This window comes from Monopterus albus, unplaced genomic scaffold (genome assembly GCF_001952655.1).
Source record: "Monopterus albus unplaced genomic scaffold, M_albus_1.0 scaffold26.1, whole genome shotgun sequence".
NCBI classification, from domain to species: domain Eukaryota; kingdom Metazoa; phylum Chordata; class Actinopteri; order Synbranchiformes; family Synbranchidae; genus Monopterus; species Monopterus albus.
Window position 1 is genome coordinate 3,105,627 of NW_018127906.1, and position 20,605 is coordinate 3,126,231.

The following is a 20,605-nucleotide window of genomic DNA, read 5'->3' on the forward strand; positions in this document are numbered from 1 at the left end:
GTGGGGATGGTGTTTTTGGAGTCATAGGCAGCATTCCTCCTCATCCAAACACAGTGAGTTGAGTTGATGCCAAAGAGCTCGATTTTGGTCTCATCTGACCACAACACTTTCACCCAGTCTTCCTCTGAATCAGTCAGATGTTCAGTGGCAAACTTCAAACGGGCCTGTAGATGTGCTTTCTTGAGCAGGGGGACCTTGCGGGCACAGCAGGATTTCAGTCCTTCACGGCGTAGTGTGTTACCAACTGTTTTTTGGTGACTATGGTCCCAGCTGCCTTGAGATCATTGACAAGTTCCTCCCGAGTAGTTCTGGGCTGATTCCTCACCGTTCTCATTATCATTGAAACTCCACGAGGTGAGATCTTGCATGGAGCTCCAGACCGAGGGAGATTGGCAGTTCATTTATGTTTCTTCCATTTGCGAATAATCGCACCAACTGTTATCACCTTCTCACCCAGCTGCTTGGCGATGGTCTTGTAGGGTCTTTATCACAAGTGAGGGTTGGCAGTAATGCTGGTGTGGTACCGTGAAGAGCTGAGCTGGAAGGCAAAGCTTTAGTCTACCGATCAGTCTATGTTCCAACTCTCACATGTGGTCATGTGGTCTGTGGGTAGGGACTCAAAGAATCAGACGGTGAATGCAAGGAGCAGAAATGGGTTTCCTCCCTAGGGTGGCTGGATTTAGAGACAAGGTGTGGAATTCAGACATCCAGAGGGAACTTGGAGTAGAGCTGCTGCTCCTTCGCATCAAAAGGAGCCAGCTGAGGTGGTTCAGGCATCTGATTAGGACGCCTCCTGGGCACCTGGTAGGAGGCCTCAGGCTAGATCCAGAACATGCTGAAGGTATTATTATCTCCTCTGGCCTGGGAGCACCTCAGGGTCTGCCAGGAGGAGCTGGAGAACAACATCTGGATCGCCCTACTAAACCTGCTGCCTCTGTGACTTGACCCCAGATATGCGGGTGATCATGGATGGATGGAGAGTATAATAACAGATTTGTGGAGGGCACTGCAGGCAGCACCCCCACCCCTCTGGTGATGACTTTATCTTGAAAGTTCAAAAAGCAAACCACCTGTTTTTCCAAAAGTTTTACCAATGGTGGACCAAGACCAGTGTCAAAGCTGGGAAGCAGTACACTGGCAGCTTTTCCTTTTCCAGACTAAACACCTCTCCCCTAGCTGGAGGGACAAAGGTGATCTAATCTAACTGTAGGTGAGACCAACTTTGCCAAACGGCCAAAAGCTGTCACATATTATAGTGTTGTATGTAATAGAAAGATACCACCGAAGAAGAAAGTGGTCATCAGTCTTTTTGCTCTCTCTCACATGCACAGCTGGTTTGATGGTGTTTCCCTCTCCCCTCAGCATGAGAACTTGGTGATTCAGCCAGGCCAGTGCTGTCCTCAGTGTGTGTCCAACCCCTGTCTGTCTGCTGGGAAACAGTATCAGGTAGGCAGCCTGTGTGTGTGTGTGTGTGTGTGTGTGTGTGTGTGTGTGTGTGCCTGTCACTGCCGAGGATTTAGTGAAAACCCTTTGTGCTACAGAGCTTCTGCAGAGCCACTGTCTCTGTGTGTATGCTCGTTAGTAAAGCTTTAAGTTATGAACCAGTTAGCCATCGTCACCAGGTTGATGGTGGTTAACTGGTGTCGCTCCTAGTTTCCCACACCGGGTTTCAAAATGGTCCAGTTTTAATATAGTGAAAATGGGAATAAAATAATATCTGACTGTGTAATAATATTCTCCTTTGTTGGGAAATCATGAGATAATTTGGACTCTTCTGGCCTCTCTGAGGTTTTAATAGAACATTTTACTTTGAAAAGGTGAAAATGAAAAAAAATCATTTGGGTTCAAAGTTCATGTTTGCTTGTTTTTATAGTAGAAGTGATGCTCAGACATTTCACACCTGTTTGAAACTGTGTGTGTGAGAATTAGGAACACAATCATAACAATGTAAAAAGGTTTTAAATGAGATGAACTTATTATATCTGTAATATGTGTATGATTTCTGTATATCACTGTATAAATATGTTTTGTGACACCTATTAGTTTGTGTGTAGTGAATACATTCAAAGGTTAATACAACCTTCATGTTAAACATGTTCAGAGCTGTTATTCAGGCCTCTATAGATCAGTCTGTTTGTTCAGGTGAGAGAAAAGCCTGAACAAAACGTGAGCTTCACTGCTCTACAAAGATGTGATGTGAGCTACAGCTCATTATAAATCACTGACTTTCTCTTTTACATGTAGAACAAAGAAGCTTTCTTACAGGTTGGTGATGTTCAGAGTTCTACAAAGTGTTTGTCAGGGTTTGATTTCTTTGATTAATGCCTCTAATAAATGTTACATCAGTGAATAATAGCTTCTTTCTTGGGCAATAATGAAATAATTTGCAGTCTCTAAGCTTCAGTCAATATTTAATTGATCAGTTTAAGATGGAAGAGGAAGGATGGTCAGGTTTGGCAACTGTAGGACGTTGGCCCTAAATTTAAACACATTATATATTTAGGTGCTAAGATTTCCCACAGACCCCGCCCCCCCAACCCCTTAAAGGAAAACTATGCTGACACCTGATAACTGGTGCAGCATAGCAACAGGGTGTGTGTGTGTGTGGCACCCACTCTACCAAGATGTCTGATATCCACATATGGAACAGACGCTCACTGGATCCTCACTGAGCTTCCTACAAACAGTCTGTGATTCATTGTGTGTAAGAGTGTGTCTGTGTAGTGTGGAGATAGTCCAAGTGTGTGTCTGTGTGTTTCTTGTCAGCATGGCGAGCGCTGGCAGAAGAACGCCTGCACCACATGTGTGTGTGACCAGGGTCAGTCAAAATGCCACACACACACCTGTCAGCCCATCACCTGTGACAAGGTTGGTAGTCTCGCTGCTCTCCTTCACACACACACACACACATGCTGTGTTTTCATTCCTTGTGGGGACTTTACATTGACTTACATTCATTTCCTGTGGACTTATCCTAACCTTAACCATAACCACTACTTGCCTAACCCTAACCCTGACCTAAAATTCAGTGATTTCCTGGACGGTCGCGTCCCCATAATGTCAGTGTGTTAACAGGTTTCGGTCCCCATAATGTAAGTAATACACACGGACATTCAGTTCATCTTATACATTAGTGTGTGTTGAAATGAAGACATTTATCTATGAAAAACAGAAACGTCTTCTGCTCTCTGCGTGACACACACAGACACACACAGGCTGACATTTAATTGTTAATTGTATGCAAATCTCAGTTTGCAGCTTCCATTCTGCTCTGGCACTCGTGTTAGTGAAGCCAGAGAGGGAAATAAAACAGCCATGACACAACACCACAATACAATGCACAGTGTTGGCGAGTCCTGAAGTATATGTAATTAAACTAGTAGTTTAACTATGTTTTCTTTATCTACATTACCATTTGCATAGTGATTCAGGGAGTACAATTATTGTTACTGTTATTATTTTGCCATTTTGTGTAGTTAACTACTGAGACTACAAACAGTTTTGGGCCATAAAAAGAGGAAAGATTCTTTTATTTTAACTTTAACATGCTGCATGTGAGCAGCGTTTCAGTGTTGGCACTGACATTTTCAGAGCTGCCTGTTGGATAAAGACACTGAGAGATGGCTCATGTATCAAGTAAAAAGACAGGCCCATTATTTAGAGCAGTGTTCAAGTCGGTCAGATGCTCTAAAAATCCACATTTGTTTACAACAAAAATATAACTTTCCATGCAGTATGCAAATTTGACCTTTTTAACAGAGTAGTTTGAACTAGTTTTTCTAAGTGGCTTTAGTTAAATGGACTAGGTTTCTCCAAGTAGCTTGTCTGTAGTTCATCTTCTTCTAGTGTGAATTAACTGGGGCTTTCAAAGCTGTGCTGTCAAAGTAGCTTCAACAACACTGACAATGGACAAGTAAAATAAAGGACTGTAAAAAAAAGCCTAAAATATTCAGTGGACAGAAGAGTCAAAATTGTGGTGCAGTTACACTGCAGTGGACCTTTGACCAATAACGTGAACTGTCTCCACGAGATACAGAGGCTCAGAACAGTTACAGTAAATATACAGTTCACCTCTCAGCACTTTCATATAAAGTCAAAGAACTGGCTGATGGTCCCTTAATAATGCAACACACGTGCTCTCCTTTATCCTCTTCTCTTATCTCCTTCTCTGCTGAGACACACACAAAACAGCATTGTTATAAGCTCCCTGGATTTGCTTTGCGTTGTCTCACAGCTCAGTGTGTATTCCTTCATTCCCGTCATCTGTACTGAACATGAAACCCAAAAAAATCCAAACCTAAAGCCTCTCTACTGATGCCTTGCAGGGTCAGACCAAAGTGAAGCATGCCGGTCAGTGCTGTGAAGAATGTGTTGCTGCCAAAGGAGGCTGCTTGTATGAGGGCGCTGTGCGTTACCATGGAGACATGTGGAACGGCACAGGCTGCGAGTTCTGTAGCTGCAGCAGGGGTCAGGTTCTGTGTCAGAGGGCCGAGTGCGGCCGCGTCGAATGCCCACAGGTGAGCCTGAACGAAAACCTGGCCTTATGTGTGGGAACTCCAGATCCCGTTATTCAGGGTGCTGGCCTTCCGGAGGTAAACACAAAACAACAACAACAAAACAGGCAACATTTAATATCTGAATATATCAGTAAAACAATAATCGAATCATAACAACAATCAAAAATCTGAAAAGGTGTTTAGATGCAACATGATTCCTATTGAAAAACATCAGGTAGCGTAGCATTCTGTGCCTTTTACTGTCTCTAATCTCTGTTGAACATTAATTTTACGTCTTAAGTGTGTAACAGGTGATGACAATTCAGTTTTTTCTCCTGACAGTGCAAAGAAAGATGTTGTTCTCACTTATGCTTTAGCCTTTTATATATCTTTGGATGTTGTTTCATTTATTTATTTATTCCTTTAGTATTTAACCTCAACCTGCACGTGACTGCAGATGGAAGTCAGTGAATGTTTACGGCCCATCCATTTCCTATACTGCTCATCCTGTAGAGGGTCACATGGGAGCTGGAGCGGGGTACACCTGGACAAGTCACCACACACAGATACAGACAACCACTCGCACTTGTATATAGAGTCACCAGTCGCCCTAACCTGCAGGTCTTTGGACTGCGGCAGAAAACCGGTGGCACAGGGAGAACATGCCGACTCCACTTGACTGCAGTGTTTGAACCTAGAGCTCACAGTGCTAACCGCTGCACCACCGTGCCACTTTAATGTGTATTGTCCTTGGAAAAAAATAAATGAAGTGAAACTGCACATGCAGTTTGCACTAATGTACAGTCACTGAATGTGACCTCGGTTGTACTGGCTGCACTTAACTTGTATATAGATCCATATAAGCTGTTTTTTCCAATAGGATCCACATGCTTAACTTTTTCTCTCCTGGTTCTGAAACCCTTGCCCCCAGAATGCAGCATGCTAGCACACAGAAATCTCATTTCCTGGCCTTCAAATGGGCCACCAGAAAGTTAATGGAAAATGTCTCAGTTACTTTATTCACAGTTTCCTACATTTGCCACAGTGACATTTAACAGTTGTGATGAAAATATCTTCAGCCGTCTCCAGGAGGGTGGCTGGAATGAGAGGACGGATATGAGCTTGGCTGCCTCCATCACAGATAATTCACTCTGTTAAAATGGCATAAATTGAAAGAGAAGATGAAACCCCAGTGATCGCTGTGGACACTTGCACCAGGACCTGTCAGTGAACTCCAGAGAATCTGACTTACACTAAACCTACACCAAGCTACAAGGCATTCCTTGAATGCATCACATCTTCTTTCACATTTTGTCAGTAATGTTGAATCAGCTTCAGATGAACACAACAAAAGCACGAGCATGTGACGACACAGTCCATTTAGGAATGTAGGGCGTTGGATGTGACAAAACCAAGAATTTATCACGTTTCCCTCAGTTACTGTTATCCCCCTGAATGACCCATTTTGGACTTGGCACCAGGTTGACTCACTACATCTGATGTTTGTTTTTTTACGTCACAGATTTAATAATATCCTTTGCCATGACCAAATAAACCCTCATTAATCATTCTCTGTGGCATTAATTATAGCTGGTCAGTGTCATTAGCTGTAAGTAGCATAACTGGCATTTTTCCAGTTATGAATTGATGAAGGTCACTCTGCTAAGAACATAAGAGCTGTGCGGTTTTCACCCTGTGTGGGTCAGTCGCAGAGATCGGCACTGGGGTACTGTGCTAGTTGGAAGGTGAAAATGTACTACAGTGGTACGGTGACAGCATTTTTAGAAACAGAAATTTGCGTTCATGAGATATTGCATGAGGGCAGTGGTTAGCACTGTCGCCTCACAGCAAGAAGACTCTGGGTTCAAGCCCAAGCCGACCCGTGGCTTTTCTGTGCGGAATCTGCATGTGGGTTCTCTCCGGGTACTCCGGCTTCCTCCCACAGTCTAAAGACATGCAGCTTATTTGACTGACGACTCTAAATCGCCTGTAGGAGTGAGTGTGGGTGTGTGGCTGTTTGTCTACATGTCAGCCCTGTGATAGACTGGCGACCTGTCCAGGATGGACCCCGCCTCTCACCCAGGGTCAGCTGGGATTGGCTCCAGGCCCCCTGCTGCACGTTAAGGCCTGCAATGACTATTTTTGTAGTTTTTATTATTACATCTCTCTACAAATGAAATGAATGATCTGAATCCAATCAGATTTTTTGTTTTTAGGGGTCTGAGCTTGTTCACCTGCCGGGGAAGTGCTGCCTGGAGTGTTCCTCTGTGAAACCTGCCTGTTTATATGAGGGGAAATCCTACAAGGTACTTCTATCAGAAATGTACATTGACTATGAGCTTGTTTGTACATAAACACTAGGAGAAATCCAAACTGTGGTGTGAGACAGACTCTAGTCTCACTGCAGAGGAGGCTGCTACACAAAAAACCTAATATGTCAGTGTTAAACTGAAAGAATTTATACATACAGTATATATATAAACCCAAAACACTGAGAACTTCAGCTGCAGCATGACACCATGTGTGTTTTTCAGGACAGCTCTCAGATTAGTTTGGGCTGTTTAGCTGTTTAGCATCTCCTTGTTATTCTGGTCCATATCTTTGAGGGGGTCATCTGCTTCATTATTCATAGGCTAGTCCTGGAAACCTAGAACGCAAAGGCTTTAAATTTTCATATTTTCAGCCCAGGGTGGATGCTCATGAAATACTCCAGGATGGTCAGCCAAGGCCAAGAAGGCTGTAGAGAGAGTTGTTATCCTGTTTGAATAGATTTCCCTTTGTCTCCCTGCAGAGTTCTTCTTACCAGTAGTAAACAAAACAGATGGGCACTGCATACCTATTACTCACCGCCACGCACCAATACATTAGTGTCTCTGCTTCTGAGTTGTCTCTCTGAAGAATCTTGTCTGGAAGGTTAAAGCAGCAGCAGCTTTGTGACTCTAGATAATTAATGGTTCCAGTTGATGCTTAGTACTTTCGTTGGTCAGTGAGCAAAGCTTTGACCCAGTTCTGTGCCCTTAAAGTCCGTTCTCATCTTTGAGCTTTGACCTGTCGCCTGCTGAGTGACTAGCTCACCTCATTTTGCTTTGAAAATGAATATAATGATGAATGTCTTTAAACGCTAACAGCTTATTAGCATTCAGTGAGGTGCCTGGTCTGTGTGGCTTCCTTTTTAATTGTGATTCAGCCTCTTCAAAGTTAAAATCCTCTGTTGTTTTCTCCATCCTCTGTAAATGTCTTTACCAGACTTTATGCATAATAAGAGCTTTAAACTCTGCTTTCACCAGGTTTTTCTTTTCCCGCTCTCCTCTTGGCTCCTTCCCTGTCTCCCTGCCTTTCGCCTCTTGTTTCAGGACCTGGCTCGATGGACTGATGGTGGCTGCAGGGAATGTGAATGCCGCGAGGCCCGGGTGACTTGTTATCTGCGCTCCTGCCCCACCTGCCCACCAGGCACCTTGGCCGTCACCCAGGAGGGCCAGTGCTGCCCCGAGTGTCACCAAGGTATGTTGCTGCAGAGGCTGCTGGGTGCAGCTGTGTGTTGTCTGTCAACTAACACTTGTTGCTTTTGACATCACATTGATCACAAAGGACAGACTTACATTCAACCCTTTGTGATCACATTGAATGGAAGTCTGTCCTTCATCCATCCATCTTCGTCCGCTTTATCCGAGACCTGGTTGTGGTGGCAGTAGTCAGAGCCGAGCCCCCCAGACTTCCATCTCCCCACACACCTCCTCTAGCTCCTCAGGAGGAACCTCAAGGCGTTCCCAGGCCAGCCGGGAGACATAGTCTCTCCAACATGTCCTGGGTCTGCCCTGAGGCCTTATCCCGGAGGGACATGCTCAGAATACCTCCCCAGGCGTCCAGGGGGCATCATAAACAGGTGCCCAAGCCACCTCATCTGGCTCCGAGCTCCTCACGGGTGACTGAGCTCCGCACCCTATCCCCAAGGGTGCGCCCAGCCGCTCTCTGGAGGAAACTCATTTCTGCCGCTTGTATGCACGATCTCATTCTTTCGGTCATGATCCAAAGTTCATAGGTGAGGGTAGGAACGTAGATCGACTGGTAAATTGAGAGTTTCGTCTTACGACTCAGCTCCTTCTTCACCACAACAGACCGGTACGGAGGCCACATTGCTGTGGCCGCTGCACCGATCTGTCTGTCCTTCATTTAACAGTGATTTGTTTTTAAAGGCTATACTTTCCTTTGGTGTTCATTTAAAACTCCTGCATGAATAATTCTGGGCTGACAGTCTTTTTAAGCAACTTCAAGGAAGAATCAGGCACCACAAAGTCTAATGTACTGGTATTTTGTGCTTTTTTCCTTTTTTTGTTGCTTTTTTTATCTTTTAATCTTATCATATATCTTTCCATCTATGGATTTCATACATTTGACAGCAGTGGCCCAGAGAACGTGTGTTTACAGGCTTAAAAACACCACAAACTACTGAAAAGTATGTGAATGCTTCGTTGCTTGCTGTCAAATCACATTGTTTTTGTAGCTGCATTGCATTTTAGTCAATTTTCTTCTTCTGTGGGTGTAAACATTTCTATTTGTGTCTTTGATGGATTTCTGTCTGTTTTATGTTGTTGATGCTAAGTTGGGACCCAAAATGAAGGTGTCACTTTGCTGTGGGATTGTCAGTCTTGATGCTTTCTGCTTTTTGCCTTCCTTGTGTTGAAGGAAGTGTAAAATATGCTTCACAGTGAGCTGTGTTTTGCTTCGGCCTGGGTGTTTGTGCTCAGACTTTTCCTTGAAAACTTTAATTAACATCAAACTGTTCTATGATCTGAAGCCCCATATGATGGGAGAATTAGGGCATTACAGCTAAGGAATATGCACTGACCTCTAAAAAAAGGTGTGAGTGGATGTGCCTTTATTTGATGTCTTGCTTTTATCTTTTATTGTGAAGCACTTGTTGCAACACCAACTCTATAGAGAGATGGCACCTGTGTATAAATAAACTTTATCAAATTGCTAAAAATACTTCTTATGTACTGTAAACGAGAAGCTGGCTGAATAAAGGACAGAGGGGGAGGGAGGCTCATAAACAATGTGGGAGAGAAAGTTTATGTTCAGCAGTCAGAGGGTGAAATCCATGTCGTCCCTGTGGAGGAGGGCGCTGCTGGTCGAGCTGCTTTGTATGGACAGAAGCTGAGTTGATATAAACTGTCCTCAGTTTACCACTGCTTTTATTCTTTTCTTAAGATTAAACCTTTATTTATAAGGATACTTTAATTCAACACGTACTTTTCCCCCGTAATGCCCCTCTTCACATTTACATACAGTTCTAGACATTAATATCAACATCAGGTACAAATTCTGTTTGAAGAGGAGGCAGTGAGGAGTTTGATGTGCTTTCCTTTTATTTTTCAAAGAAAGAAGGCGTCGTCTGAAGCGGAGACATTTCTTGTGCAGTTTAAAAAGAGCAGAACGGTTCAAGAGTTTAAAAAATGTGAAAACACTATGAAGACGCTGCAGCTCCTCGCCTCCCTGTGAGCAGGGAGTCACATGGGATGAAAAATGACTTTCACTTAGTTGGCCGGTTTGTCATGGCAGGATATGCACACCTATTTAATAATGAACAAATGCAAAATGTGCTTTTATTGTAACTGTAGTGTTGACCTCATGTGCAAATAAAAAACCCATCCACTGGGTTTCTAAAGCTTTTCCTGCAAAGGGAAACACTACAAATTAAGAAGGAAAGTGCTGTCAAAGGCGTTAAATTGTGGCTCTAAGCTAATTGCCCCCAGTGAGCCACACAGTCCCATCCCAGCACTACCTCTTTGCAAAAGCTGATCCATCTGTCTTATAAAATGGGAATACAAACTGTCAGCAATTAGAGCTAAACAAACTTATGGGCAATTAAACAGTGGGATAACATTGTTGGCTTTATGAAGACTTATAATTAAGTTTGGCTGCACGATTGAATAATTACAGTTGGGCAGGAGGGACATTTTTTCATTTCACCGTACAAATGCACTGTTTGAGGCTACAATAGTTTAATGAAGTTGGACTGGATGAGGTTGTGTTCCCATTTAGCCTGTGTCTCTGTGTGTTCTCTGTCCCTCGACATCCTTCCTGCTCTCTTAGGTTTTACTGGGTAGAGACTTTCTCTGCAGCAGCATATTAAAATGTTTGAAAGCTAAAAAAACAACTGTATATTCTCAAGCAAACAGACAATGTAATTAGCCCAAGTAAACAACAGGGGAAACCAGTAAAATGTAATATCCTGGAGCAGCTGTTGGTTTTGCATCTAAGGGCCAAGTGTGTTCAGTAGGAAACGCTGCTAAAAACTGTGTATATTTTAGCAGATTAAATGATTAATTGCTTATTAATGATATTCACAGTGGATGAAGTTCATATGCAGGTGTTTTGTAGTTGTATGGCAGCGCTGCGTTTCATTGATTTGGTACAGCAGAGAGTCGGGGTGTGGTGGTCTGGATGGTTATTGACGATACCAGTGGTTCATCTCCTAGGGCTGCTTCTCATACCTTTTAAATGATCGTTCCTTGATCTTCAGTCGACCACGACGGTCCAAGGCTCTGATGACCGCGGAGTGCAGAGGCTGCCGGTGGAGCCTGGGTGATGATCCGCGAGTGCATACTTATCAGAAGTCTTTTATGGATCGACACGCCCCTTTATTGGAAATCAGCTGTTGATTGGCGCTTCAGGTGAAGGATCAGAGGAAAGGATGTCTCATTTCCTTGATTCCTCTCTCCTTTCATTGCAGGATTGATGCAAGGAAAAGATGCAAGTGTGGAAAACGTGGACCCTTTTAAGAGGCTTGGGAAGCAATGTAGAAGTCACTGTTGACATTTCTAATATTTAACCAGGACAAGTGCTTTTGGGATCATGCATGGGTAAATCATCTGAGAGGCTTGTGCAGTTCCTAGTATAACAGTACACAAAAATCACAGTAGGTACCTCAGTTTTTGAGTCATGGTCTGGTTCATGTTTGGTGCAGTAAGAAAAAAGCAAAACAATAAAAAAAAAATTTTAAAAATAATTTAAAATGAAACATAAATAAAATAATAGTAGTAGTTTGCTGCAGTGTTCTATTTTTTGTTGTTGTACTTTGTTTTATACAAGTGCTCCAATAGCCAGGGAAAGGGAGTTTAAATGATGAAGCTGTGTTTGCTCTTTTTTTCCTTGCAGCGATGATGTTCACATCACTGTGGTGCTGTTTCAAATGAATGTGTGTTGCCAAGATTGATCACCACGGAACAAACATATTAAGTGGCACACAGGAGCATTGCTGTATTTCACCGGGAAGCTGAAGTGTTCTTCTAGCTTTGGCCCGGGGCGGTTGTGGCTCAGGAGGTGGAGCGGTTGTCCCCCCCAACAGGAAGGCTGGTAATTTGCAACAGGTTTAGTAAAAATCCCCCCAAGTGTCAGTGATAACTCTCAAGTCCGCGTCTGAGGTCATTTATCTTTCACTGTTAATCACCCGAGGGATTCTGAGGATGGCCTAAAGTCCATCCTCCTGTTGCCAGGTCCAGCACACACTAGTTTTATAGTAGCATGCAGTTAAGTCAATTAAGAATCTGAATCAGAATCATCTGTATTGGCAGGTGTGTCTCACTATTATTTCATCAGTTTTAATTGACAAAATTTGGACGAATTGAATGATTGTGATCCGATTTAGAGCTTTATTGTCTCAGCTGAAGAATCTCATGACCGAGCTTTTGGCAGCAGACTGGATGGGTGACGCACTGAATGGCGCACTGCCTTTTTACTGGGAATCGAGGTGTGAAATTACCATGAATCACTAGCCAAATGCTGGTAAATGTTGGCTGCTGTTGTTAAATCCGCCGCTGTGGCAGGCAGCCAGACCCAGTTAGAGGTGAATTTTGTGTTAACAGTCAAATTGGCACATACTTTTGCAGCGATGCTGGATGACACCATTCTTGCTAAATATTAACACATCTGCGAATTCACACTGAGAATTCTGTCTTGCGGCGTTTGTCATAATCAGGTGAAGTCGTGCAGTTAATTGTGCCTGGATCCACACCTCTGGATCCTTGTTTTCATCCAGCATTGCTGTTAATCACGGTCTGCAGTTTTTAATTTTGTGCTTCAGGGATTCTGGCTCACTGTGCTTGTGAGGAAATTAAAGCACAGTGTGTGAGCATCAAGGCAGCTTTCTGTAAACACCGCCTTGTATCAAAGAGTGATCGCTGAACTTGTGCTGTATTGTGGCTTTATCCTCCAGAGTGAAAATCCAATTCTGGTTCACTCCCAGCTGTCAAAGCAAACAAGGAATGCTCTTGTAGCTACTCAGGTGGAGTGTTGTATTAAAATATACTCATTTATTTTCACTGTTTAGCAATCAGGAATGATTTGTTTGCAGACGTAGTTCAGGATAAGTGCAGAGAGTGCATGAAGGAGGACTTCCATAGTGAACACCAGAATATACTGTATGCAGGAGATTGGAACGTTACCACCAGCTGAAACACTGGCCATAGCTGAATAGAGAGCTAAATACTAAACTGGTGCTGTAGTTGCCAATGAGGCTGTCACTGAGCCAGAACGTGCACTGCTGAGGACTTCGCACACGCTCTGATCTTTGCACTCAGCTCTAGTTTTTCTCTCAGTAAGATCAACAAATGTGACAGATGGAAATAAAGTGGACAGAAAGAATGAAGCTGTAAAGAGGAGAGAAGGCAGAAAATTAATAATGAATGGTTAAAAGGAACGATGGAGCTACTTAGAGCAGTGTGTTCTGGCCTAATGACAGTCCTATTGGTCATTTAGGTTCAGGTCTTGCCTCCTTCTTACTCGTGGGCTCTCAGCGACTCTTTTTTCTCCCATTTTTCTAGTTTTACACCTTCTCCTTGCCTTGTGCATTGTGTTCCAGTCTTCTTCCATCCTTCTGCAACATTAACCACACCCCCAGGTCATGTTCCAGTCTTCTTCCATCCTACTGCAACATTAACCACACCCCCAGGTCACATTTTTACAAGCAGCTAACACTTTATTTACTCAGTGAATGGAGCAATCGCAGTGCAATCAAGTGCAAGCAGCCAGAATATTGTTTGACAAGAGGCTGCATGTATTCACTTGTTCTGCAACCCAGATAGTTTTACTGCTGTCATCCCCGTTTCTGTAGTTTCAGGCACTGACAGGGGTTTTAGGGAGGGAGTTGTGTGAGTTTATGCTGTAACATTTTTCATTTTTAAGACTTAAATTTCAGAATTTGAAAAGCCATGTAAATAAAACTAGAAAAAGAAGAAAAGTTGTGTCACTGATTTGTTTTTATGGGACTTTCATTCCGTCTTTGTTCATCTGCTACATCTGGACTGTGCCTGCTGGTAAAACTAGATTACATCCTACTGGTGGTTTTCACTGCAGCTGCACAGTTTGTTTTGTGGAAAGTGTTTGTTGGCCATCGTGTCAGATTTAATGTTGACACAGCAGTTTTTGCCGAGTGTATTTTAGCAGTAAATGTACTTTGAGAGTAAGATTTTGTGGGCAGCTTTTACTTTTTCCTTGTTACTGTGTAAAGGTGTTTTTCAGATCCTCAGGATGTGCATGAGTGTTGTTTTGTATCCTTTATTTCTATATTTACCTACACGCTGCTGGTACCACATTGCAAAGCTCGAGTCATGGGTCACCTAGTTCTGACTTTACTTGAATGTAAGAAATAAAACACTTCAGCCTACTGTAGTTCCAGACTTCTGAATCCTTGCTCACATCTTAGGTTTTGTTTTTGATTTACTGTATGGTGATTTTTCCAGATGGAAAATCAGCTGATCAATCAGAGCGTGGTTGACAGGCTCAAATCTTATGTCGGAGCCAAAAGATAGCAGCAGAAAAAATGGTGACAAGCCTGGATGAGATGTAGTTTTGCAGGTAGTTGTACTGTAGGGGCCTAATTGCTGCAGCTGAAGTAACAGTAACCAAGTTAATGGTTGCTGTCAACAGTAGTAACCTACAGTATGACTTGGGTGTCTGGATATATTCAAGTTTGTTGTTTTTTAACATTTAGGTAATGAAAATATTGTTCACTCCCTGGCTTGCTCAGTGAAAAATGACTCTGAAGTGCAGTTGGTCAACACATTCTAGAAACAGGCTTGTGCTCATAGGTTGTTGGTAAAATGTTGCCCAGCTGGGAATCGGTGTGGGCAGGGGAAGTACTCGAGCACTTCATCACGGAATGCACTGGTGGAGCTGCCGGCCGACAGCAGAAGACTGTGGATGTGCTCTGAATTTCCCATTAGGGCACATTTTACATAGTTAAACTTGTGTACCACTACTAACATAGTCTGACTGTGAAACCAGATGGGCTTTTTGTTCAAAGATTTAGTGTGTATGTGTGATTTTACTAAGTTAAATCTGTCTGTCACCTCTAGCTGAGTTTCTGTGCAGAGCCAAACATGTTGGATAGAATTTGCATAAAATAAATGTCAAAATGTGTCAGTGAGTGACAGCGACTCCAAGTCTTCAAGTAGCTTGCGCCCACCACCAGAGTCTGCCCATATGTATGGAATATAATTAGCATGAAATTGAGTCTAAAAATGCTTGTGTGTGTTTGTGCTGTTCTGTTTTCCAAACCTCTAAACATAAAGTAAATGTGTTTTCCAGTGCAGTGCCATGCAGACTGCCTGTCGTGCTCGGTGACTCCTGACCACTGTGAGAGCTGCAGGGACCCAAAGGCCTTCCTCCATCAGGGCCGCTGTCTGTCCGTCTGTCCAGCTGGCTACTACTCCGAGGGACGCGTATGTGCAGGTAGGACTGTCTCTGAAATACTGCATATACAGTATGTACGTCAAACACGTTACTCAAAACTGTCCCTTATCTTGCATTTATGTCACAATCACACACGGTGCCTTGTGCATAAATTAGCATGCTGTTACAATACTAGTGCAGGGTTTATCACAGTTAGTAGTTAATGAAGGCTTTGTCTTTCCTTGCTTGACTTTACTCGGTAAGGATCAATACAGCGGTCAGCATTTTAGCTTTCCTGAAAAATAAACCTGTGATCTGCGTAAGCATTTGCACAGCTTCTTCTCAGAATAATAACTCTGTCACCTCCGGACACACACAAGTCAACAGCAGCTACTGTAACCAGCACAGCACATGTTCCTGTGATGGTGATATTTCAAACCAAAGGTAGACGTAAGACAAGATCAGCACAGTTCATGACTGATGGCTCCTATAGTTCAGGTCACTGTGGGTAACATTATTCTGGTGACCATAAGGAATCCCTGTAGAGGGTCCCTGTGGTCCACATCACCTGAACACCACAGTTAACAGACTGCTGGCTGTAGAGAAAGGAAACTTTGTATTTTTATGGAAACAAAACTTTGAACACTGTGTAAAATCCACATTCTCCATATAAACCATGTAAAGCCACCAGACACAGACATAGCCCAGCTGCCAGCGCTACAGTAGCAGCCAAATCTTTAGCTTGTACTTCAGAGACATGAAGAGGAATGTGTAGCTTGTGCATAGATGTAGTCAGTGTCATAGTAACTGTTCCACAGTGCTTCCCCGAGTTGAAGTCCTCAGTCCAGGAGAACGAACAAGCTCTCAGCCATGCACGTAGCACAGCCTTCCATCAGATCACACAGGAAGATGATAGTCAAACATCAACCATAAACAGAAGGGAAGTATAAAACTAACAACAGTCAAGGTACAGTAACGTTACAAAAATATGAACCATGCAATGAATGCATTAAAATATCTGTATAAATAAAATAATAAAATGGATTAAATTTGGATCTCACTTTTTGTCCAGATGATAAGACTCTATTACACAGAATTTTATTTTGAGTTATTAAAGCAGAAATGAATGATGAATGATGGCTTTTGCTCCAAACGAACACACTTCCTGTTCGTTATCTACTTCCAACACTGACACGGCTTATGAAGTCCAGTCCAGGCTGTCAATATGCACAATGGATCTTTTCATTTTTTGTAAAACCTAAATTTGCAGTTCATTCTTTTCAACATGCTGAAGGTGAAAACCTGATAGTTTTGTTTCAGATGTGTGCACTGAAATGGAATCCTGTCCCACTTAGATGATATTTATTTGATCATTTCTCTCTTTCATTAATTATATACTTTAAAAAGTGAGACCAGACACCATAAAACTTCCCTTGGTAGTTATCATTTGTTGCATCTGAAGTTTTAACCAGTCAGGGAATGCAGGATTTGTCGGACTCTTCAGTGCTGGAAGCACCAATAAAACCTGCCGGGGCAGGTCTCCTGTTTGTTTGCATATCCCTGGCTCCTAATAAGCACAGCTGGGGAGGTTCTGGCAGCGGCACCTGCAGCCACTCTGCAGTCATTCTGATTACTCGCTTCCAAAAAGGAGAAACAGAAGCACAATTCCACGTCAACTGCAGAAAGGTACCTGCTTCCTTTCGACACCTCTAACAGCAGTGTTCATCCATCAGACCCAGAACTGGGGTGTAATAATACTGTGCCCGTGTAGAGTTCTGTAGAGTGCACAGTTTATTTTCTGGTCCTTTTACTAAACCTTTGTCAGCAGTGCACTGGACACAGACTGAGTATGAATGTGATTCCACTGATCAAACCAGCTGTAGTCCAGAATATGCTCACTTTTAAAATTTGTTTTACTTGGTGCATGTGGGCAGCTAAAAATAAAGCTGCAAACCAGGCCTTTGACTTTTAATAACATCGCCTCGCCCCTCAGAAGACCTCCAGCTTCTTTGACTTGTCTTTCTGTTTTTGCCTTGAGTGTGTTTGAACCCCCACCGTCTATTGACATCGTCATCATCACCCCATATCTCCACATCTTCTCCTGGCTTCTTCTTTCCATCTGCTATCTCTGTCTGTGTGGGTGGCTGGAGCTTTAACAGGTGTTTATTTATTCTCTTGAAATTTCTCATTAAAAAGCTCTCAGTCTCAGTTCTGTGCCCTGGTTGCCTTATTATGCTCATGGAGGTGGGCTAAACATAGAACCATCATTAAGAGCAGGGTGTGTTTAAATCACAGTACGCTCTCTTTATGTAATGTGGTCAAATTTAACCTGCACTGCCTTATTTGTTAATCTGTATTTACATTTTCATAAACATTTGCAGGTTTGCAACTTTGTTTTAGGAGGTGAAATGAAATAAAAGTCAGTGGAAGATTGATTTAGTTCCTACCAGAGCTTTGCACTGCAGACAAACCAGAAAAAGTTTTTAACATGAAATACTTGTGATAATAATAATAATAATGCACAGTCTTCTGCAGTCCGACGTGCATGTTTACAGAGGATTTAAAACACGAGGGCCACCGCTCTGTAACTGTACCACAGTGATCTTTACTGTCACAGGAGGAACATTTCTGTTCTTTTAGTCCAGATGTCCTCGTTCTCTCCTGAAAATCATTACAGACCAATTAAGTGACTTTTTGCTTTCCCCCCTTTTTCAGTATTTGCTTAATATGTGCAACGATTGTGCTGACAGGCACCTCGTGTTCACTAGGGTTTCCTAGGAGAAACCTCCACAGTCCAAGAACATCCCCGTCAGGTTTCTTCGCCTTCCTCTTCGAGCGAGCTAAGCTATGACAGGCATCCTGAATCCATGAAGATAGCTGAGGAAGAGAGAATAAGTTTTTGAAGCGAGTGACACTCAGACTCTTCCTTTCTCTTCCTCTCCTCCCCCACAGCCTGCCAGTCGACGTGTGCCACCTGTTCCAGCGGGTTGGGCTGCCAGTCCTGTGATCACCCCCTGCCCCGGCACGACCACTCACACTGTCGCCGTGAGTATCATAGGATGTCATGTGACTTAATGTGCCCTCATTATGAGGATCAGAATGATATTTTGGCTCCAATTCAACCACTTGCACAAAATGGGATGAGAACTCTGGGGAAGATGAGCTTCCATCATGACGTTTAGCACGCCGAGCTAGTAGTGGAATGTTTTCATTTGGCTGGAAGCTTTTCCAAAGTAGTGTTAAAATGAATAAGCTTAGGTTAGTTCAGGCAATATTTACCCATTATATGGTTTCATTTGTCACAGTTCATCTTAAATTGGAGACTACCAAAGCTAAATATGCCCGATTCAGTTACTTGCAAGGTTTAGTAGATCTTAGTAAAGGACCGTTTTGTCATATAAGGATTTGATTCTCAATTATCATTAATAGTCACATATTACAGATTATACATTTCTTATGTATCAATATGTCAATTTTTATGTTATTACATCTTTTTTACAAGCTTATGGAATCATATATTTTGTGAACTAATTTAACAGAAATGCAGTACCTTGTCTCTCTCCCTATCTGAGTTGCTGGTGAGTGAGCGGACTGAGAGTTGCAGCGTTCATTTCAGTGTGACTGGTTTTCTGCCTCTTTGTGCTTTTCTTCTTTTTCACACAGTTTTTCTTTTGTTGGTGCATTTGTCTGAGGTGGTGAAGTGTTTGTTGGTTGTGTTTGCTACCAATGCCAAGGGGTGATATGCCTGTTGTGGAAGGTGGTATGGAGTTTGAGAAGTTGACACGCCAACACGCCGTGGAGCTAGTGCCGGTGTACAGTAGTACAGGTTTTTGATTCCTTTAGCCAGCCAGCTGGGTGTGACAGCACAGGAAGCTTTGAGCATGTTTCCTCAGTGCATCACAGGTGGATGCTGTGTCTCACTTCTGTTTTGGTCTATAGCTGAAGAATGGACAGAAGATTATTCATTCTCTATGATCTCGGACTTTTTTGAGATTAGAAGTTTCCAGCCAGGTTTTACTAGGATTGTTACAAGAGTGTGGTGTGAGCAAATCTTTTTACATGGCAGGTTGGGGGCTCAGTTATCTCTGGATGAGCTACATGCAGCTCAGATGAGTCTACAGAATAGCAGAGTGCCTGGGATAGATGGACTTCCTGTTGAGTTTTATGAATCTTTTTGGTCCTTATTGGGTGAAGACCTGTTGGAAGTTGTCAATGAGAGTTTGGAAAGGGGGCGGAGGGAGGGCAGTTATTACTCTGTTGCCCAAAAAGGGGGACCTGCAGGAACTGAAAAACTGGACGGCAGTTTTTCTGCTCTGTGCAAACTATAAGATCTCGTCCAAAGTATTGGCAGTTAGAAAGAAGGTTCCGGGTTTGAGCCCCGGCCGACCCGGAGCCTTTCTGTGTGGAGTCTGCATGTTCTCCCTGTGCCTGCGTGGGTTCTCTTCGGGTACTCCGGCTTCCTCCCACAGTCCAAAGACATGCAGCTGAGGTTGACTGGCAACTCTAAATTGCCCGTAGGAGTGTGTGTGGGTGTGTGTGGTTGCAGATTTTAAAAATGGTTCCAGTCAATTTGTAGATTCCCTCAACCCTGTAAGTGTTTCTTTAGACAATGCCTCAGGACACACTGTGTACAGGTTGGCGGTAAAGAGTAAATCAAGGAAAATGAACGGCCGCAGTGACAGCGCATGGAGAACTTATCTGGGATTCAGTCCTGAATTCAGACCAGCTTGGAGGAGACTTACAGGGGAGGATCCTCCATGGTATTGTAACTCTTAACACATTCATTTCTGTTATTAATGTCGGTCTTTCACTGTTTTTAGTGCGATCGTCCAACAACAGTGTCTGTGAGTAGGAGGAAGAAAGTGGAAGAGTTCTTAGACGTTGATGTTAGTCTTGTATTTGTGAAGATGGTGAGATCCAGATTGTCAACAGATTTCAGCTTTTACAAAGCAAATTAAGGCCTAGAGGTTTCCTGTTAATCTTGGGGTATGAGGGGGTGCTGTGCTCTGTAGTGGAGGGGCAGTTATTACCTGGGTATGTGCTGATGTAAATTTGTGATTACAGTATGTCCAAAAGTTACATTATGTTTTTTTGAACAGTACATATAATAGTAAATAAAGGCTCCACAAGTTCAATCCTCTCTTTCATTTCTTACAGAAAATCTCAATCCTAACATCTCTCAGTCGACTGCATTCAAAGCAGCCTCCTGGCAGTGCGGCCAAAAGTGCATCCACAGTTCAACAAGCAGTGGGACTCAGAATAACTTTGAGTGGATGTTCCAAATGAATATTTTAAGTGATGAAGGAGCGAGCTCTCTGGAGTCTAAGTATTATGGCTTCAGTATTGTGGCTTTGCTGACTAAGTCCTTCCTTAGAAAAAGCAAAGAAAGTCATAGTTTAGAAGCACAGCAGCAACCAAATGTGCTCACGTAATGTGCT

General features: G+C 43.0%; 1 protein-coding gene across 1 annotated transcript in view; it reads left to right on the plus strand.

Annotated features, from left to right (window-relative positions):
- fras1 (Fraser extracellular matrix complex subunit 1) overlaps positions 1-20,605 on the plus strand; it is a 212,874-nt gene that overhangs the window by 82,386 nt on the left and 109,883 nt on the right. Inside the window, exons 7-13 of the mRNA XM_020595163.1 lie at positions 1,363-1,446; positions 2,767-2,868; positions 4,326-4,517; positions 6,713-6,802; positions 7,850-7,997; positions 15,084-15,227; positions 18,120-18,212. Of these exons, the coding sequence (XP_020450819.1) occupies positions 1,363-1,446; positions 2,767-2,868; positions 4,326-4,517; positions 6,713-6,802; positions 7,850-7,997; positions 15,084-15,227; positions 18,120-18,212 (853 nt within the window). The remainder of the gene's footprint in view (positions 1-1,362; positions 1,447-2,766; positions 2,869-4,325; positions 4,518-6,712; positions 6,803-7,849; positions 7,998-15,083; positions 15,228-18,119; positions 18,213-20,605) is intronic.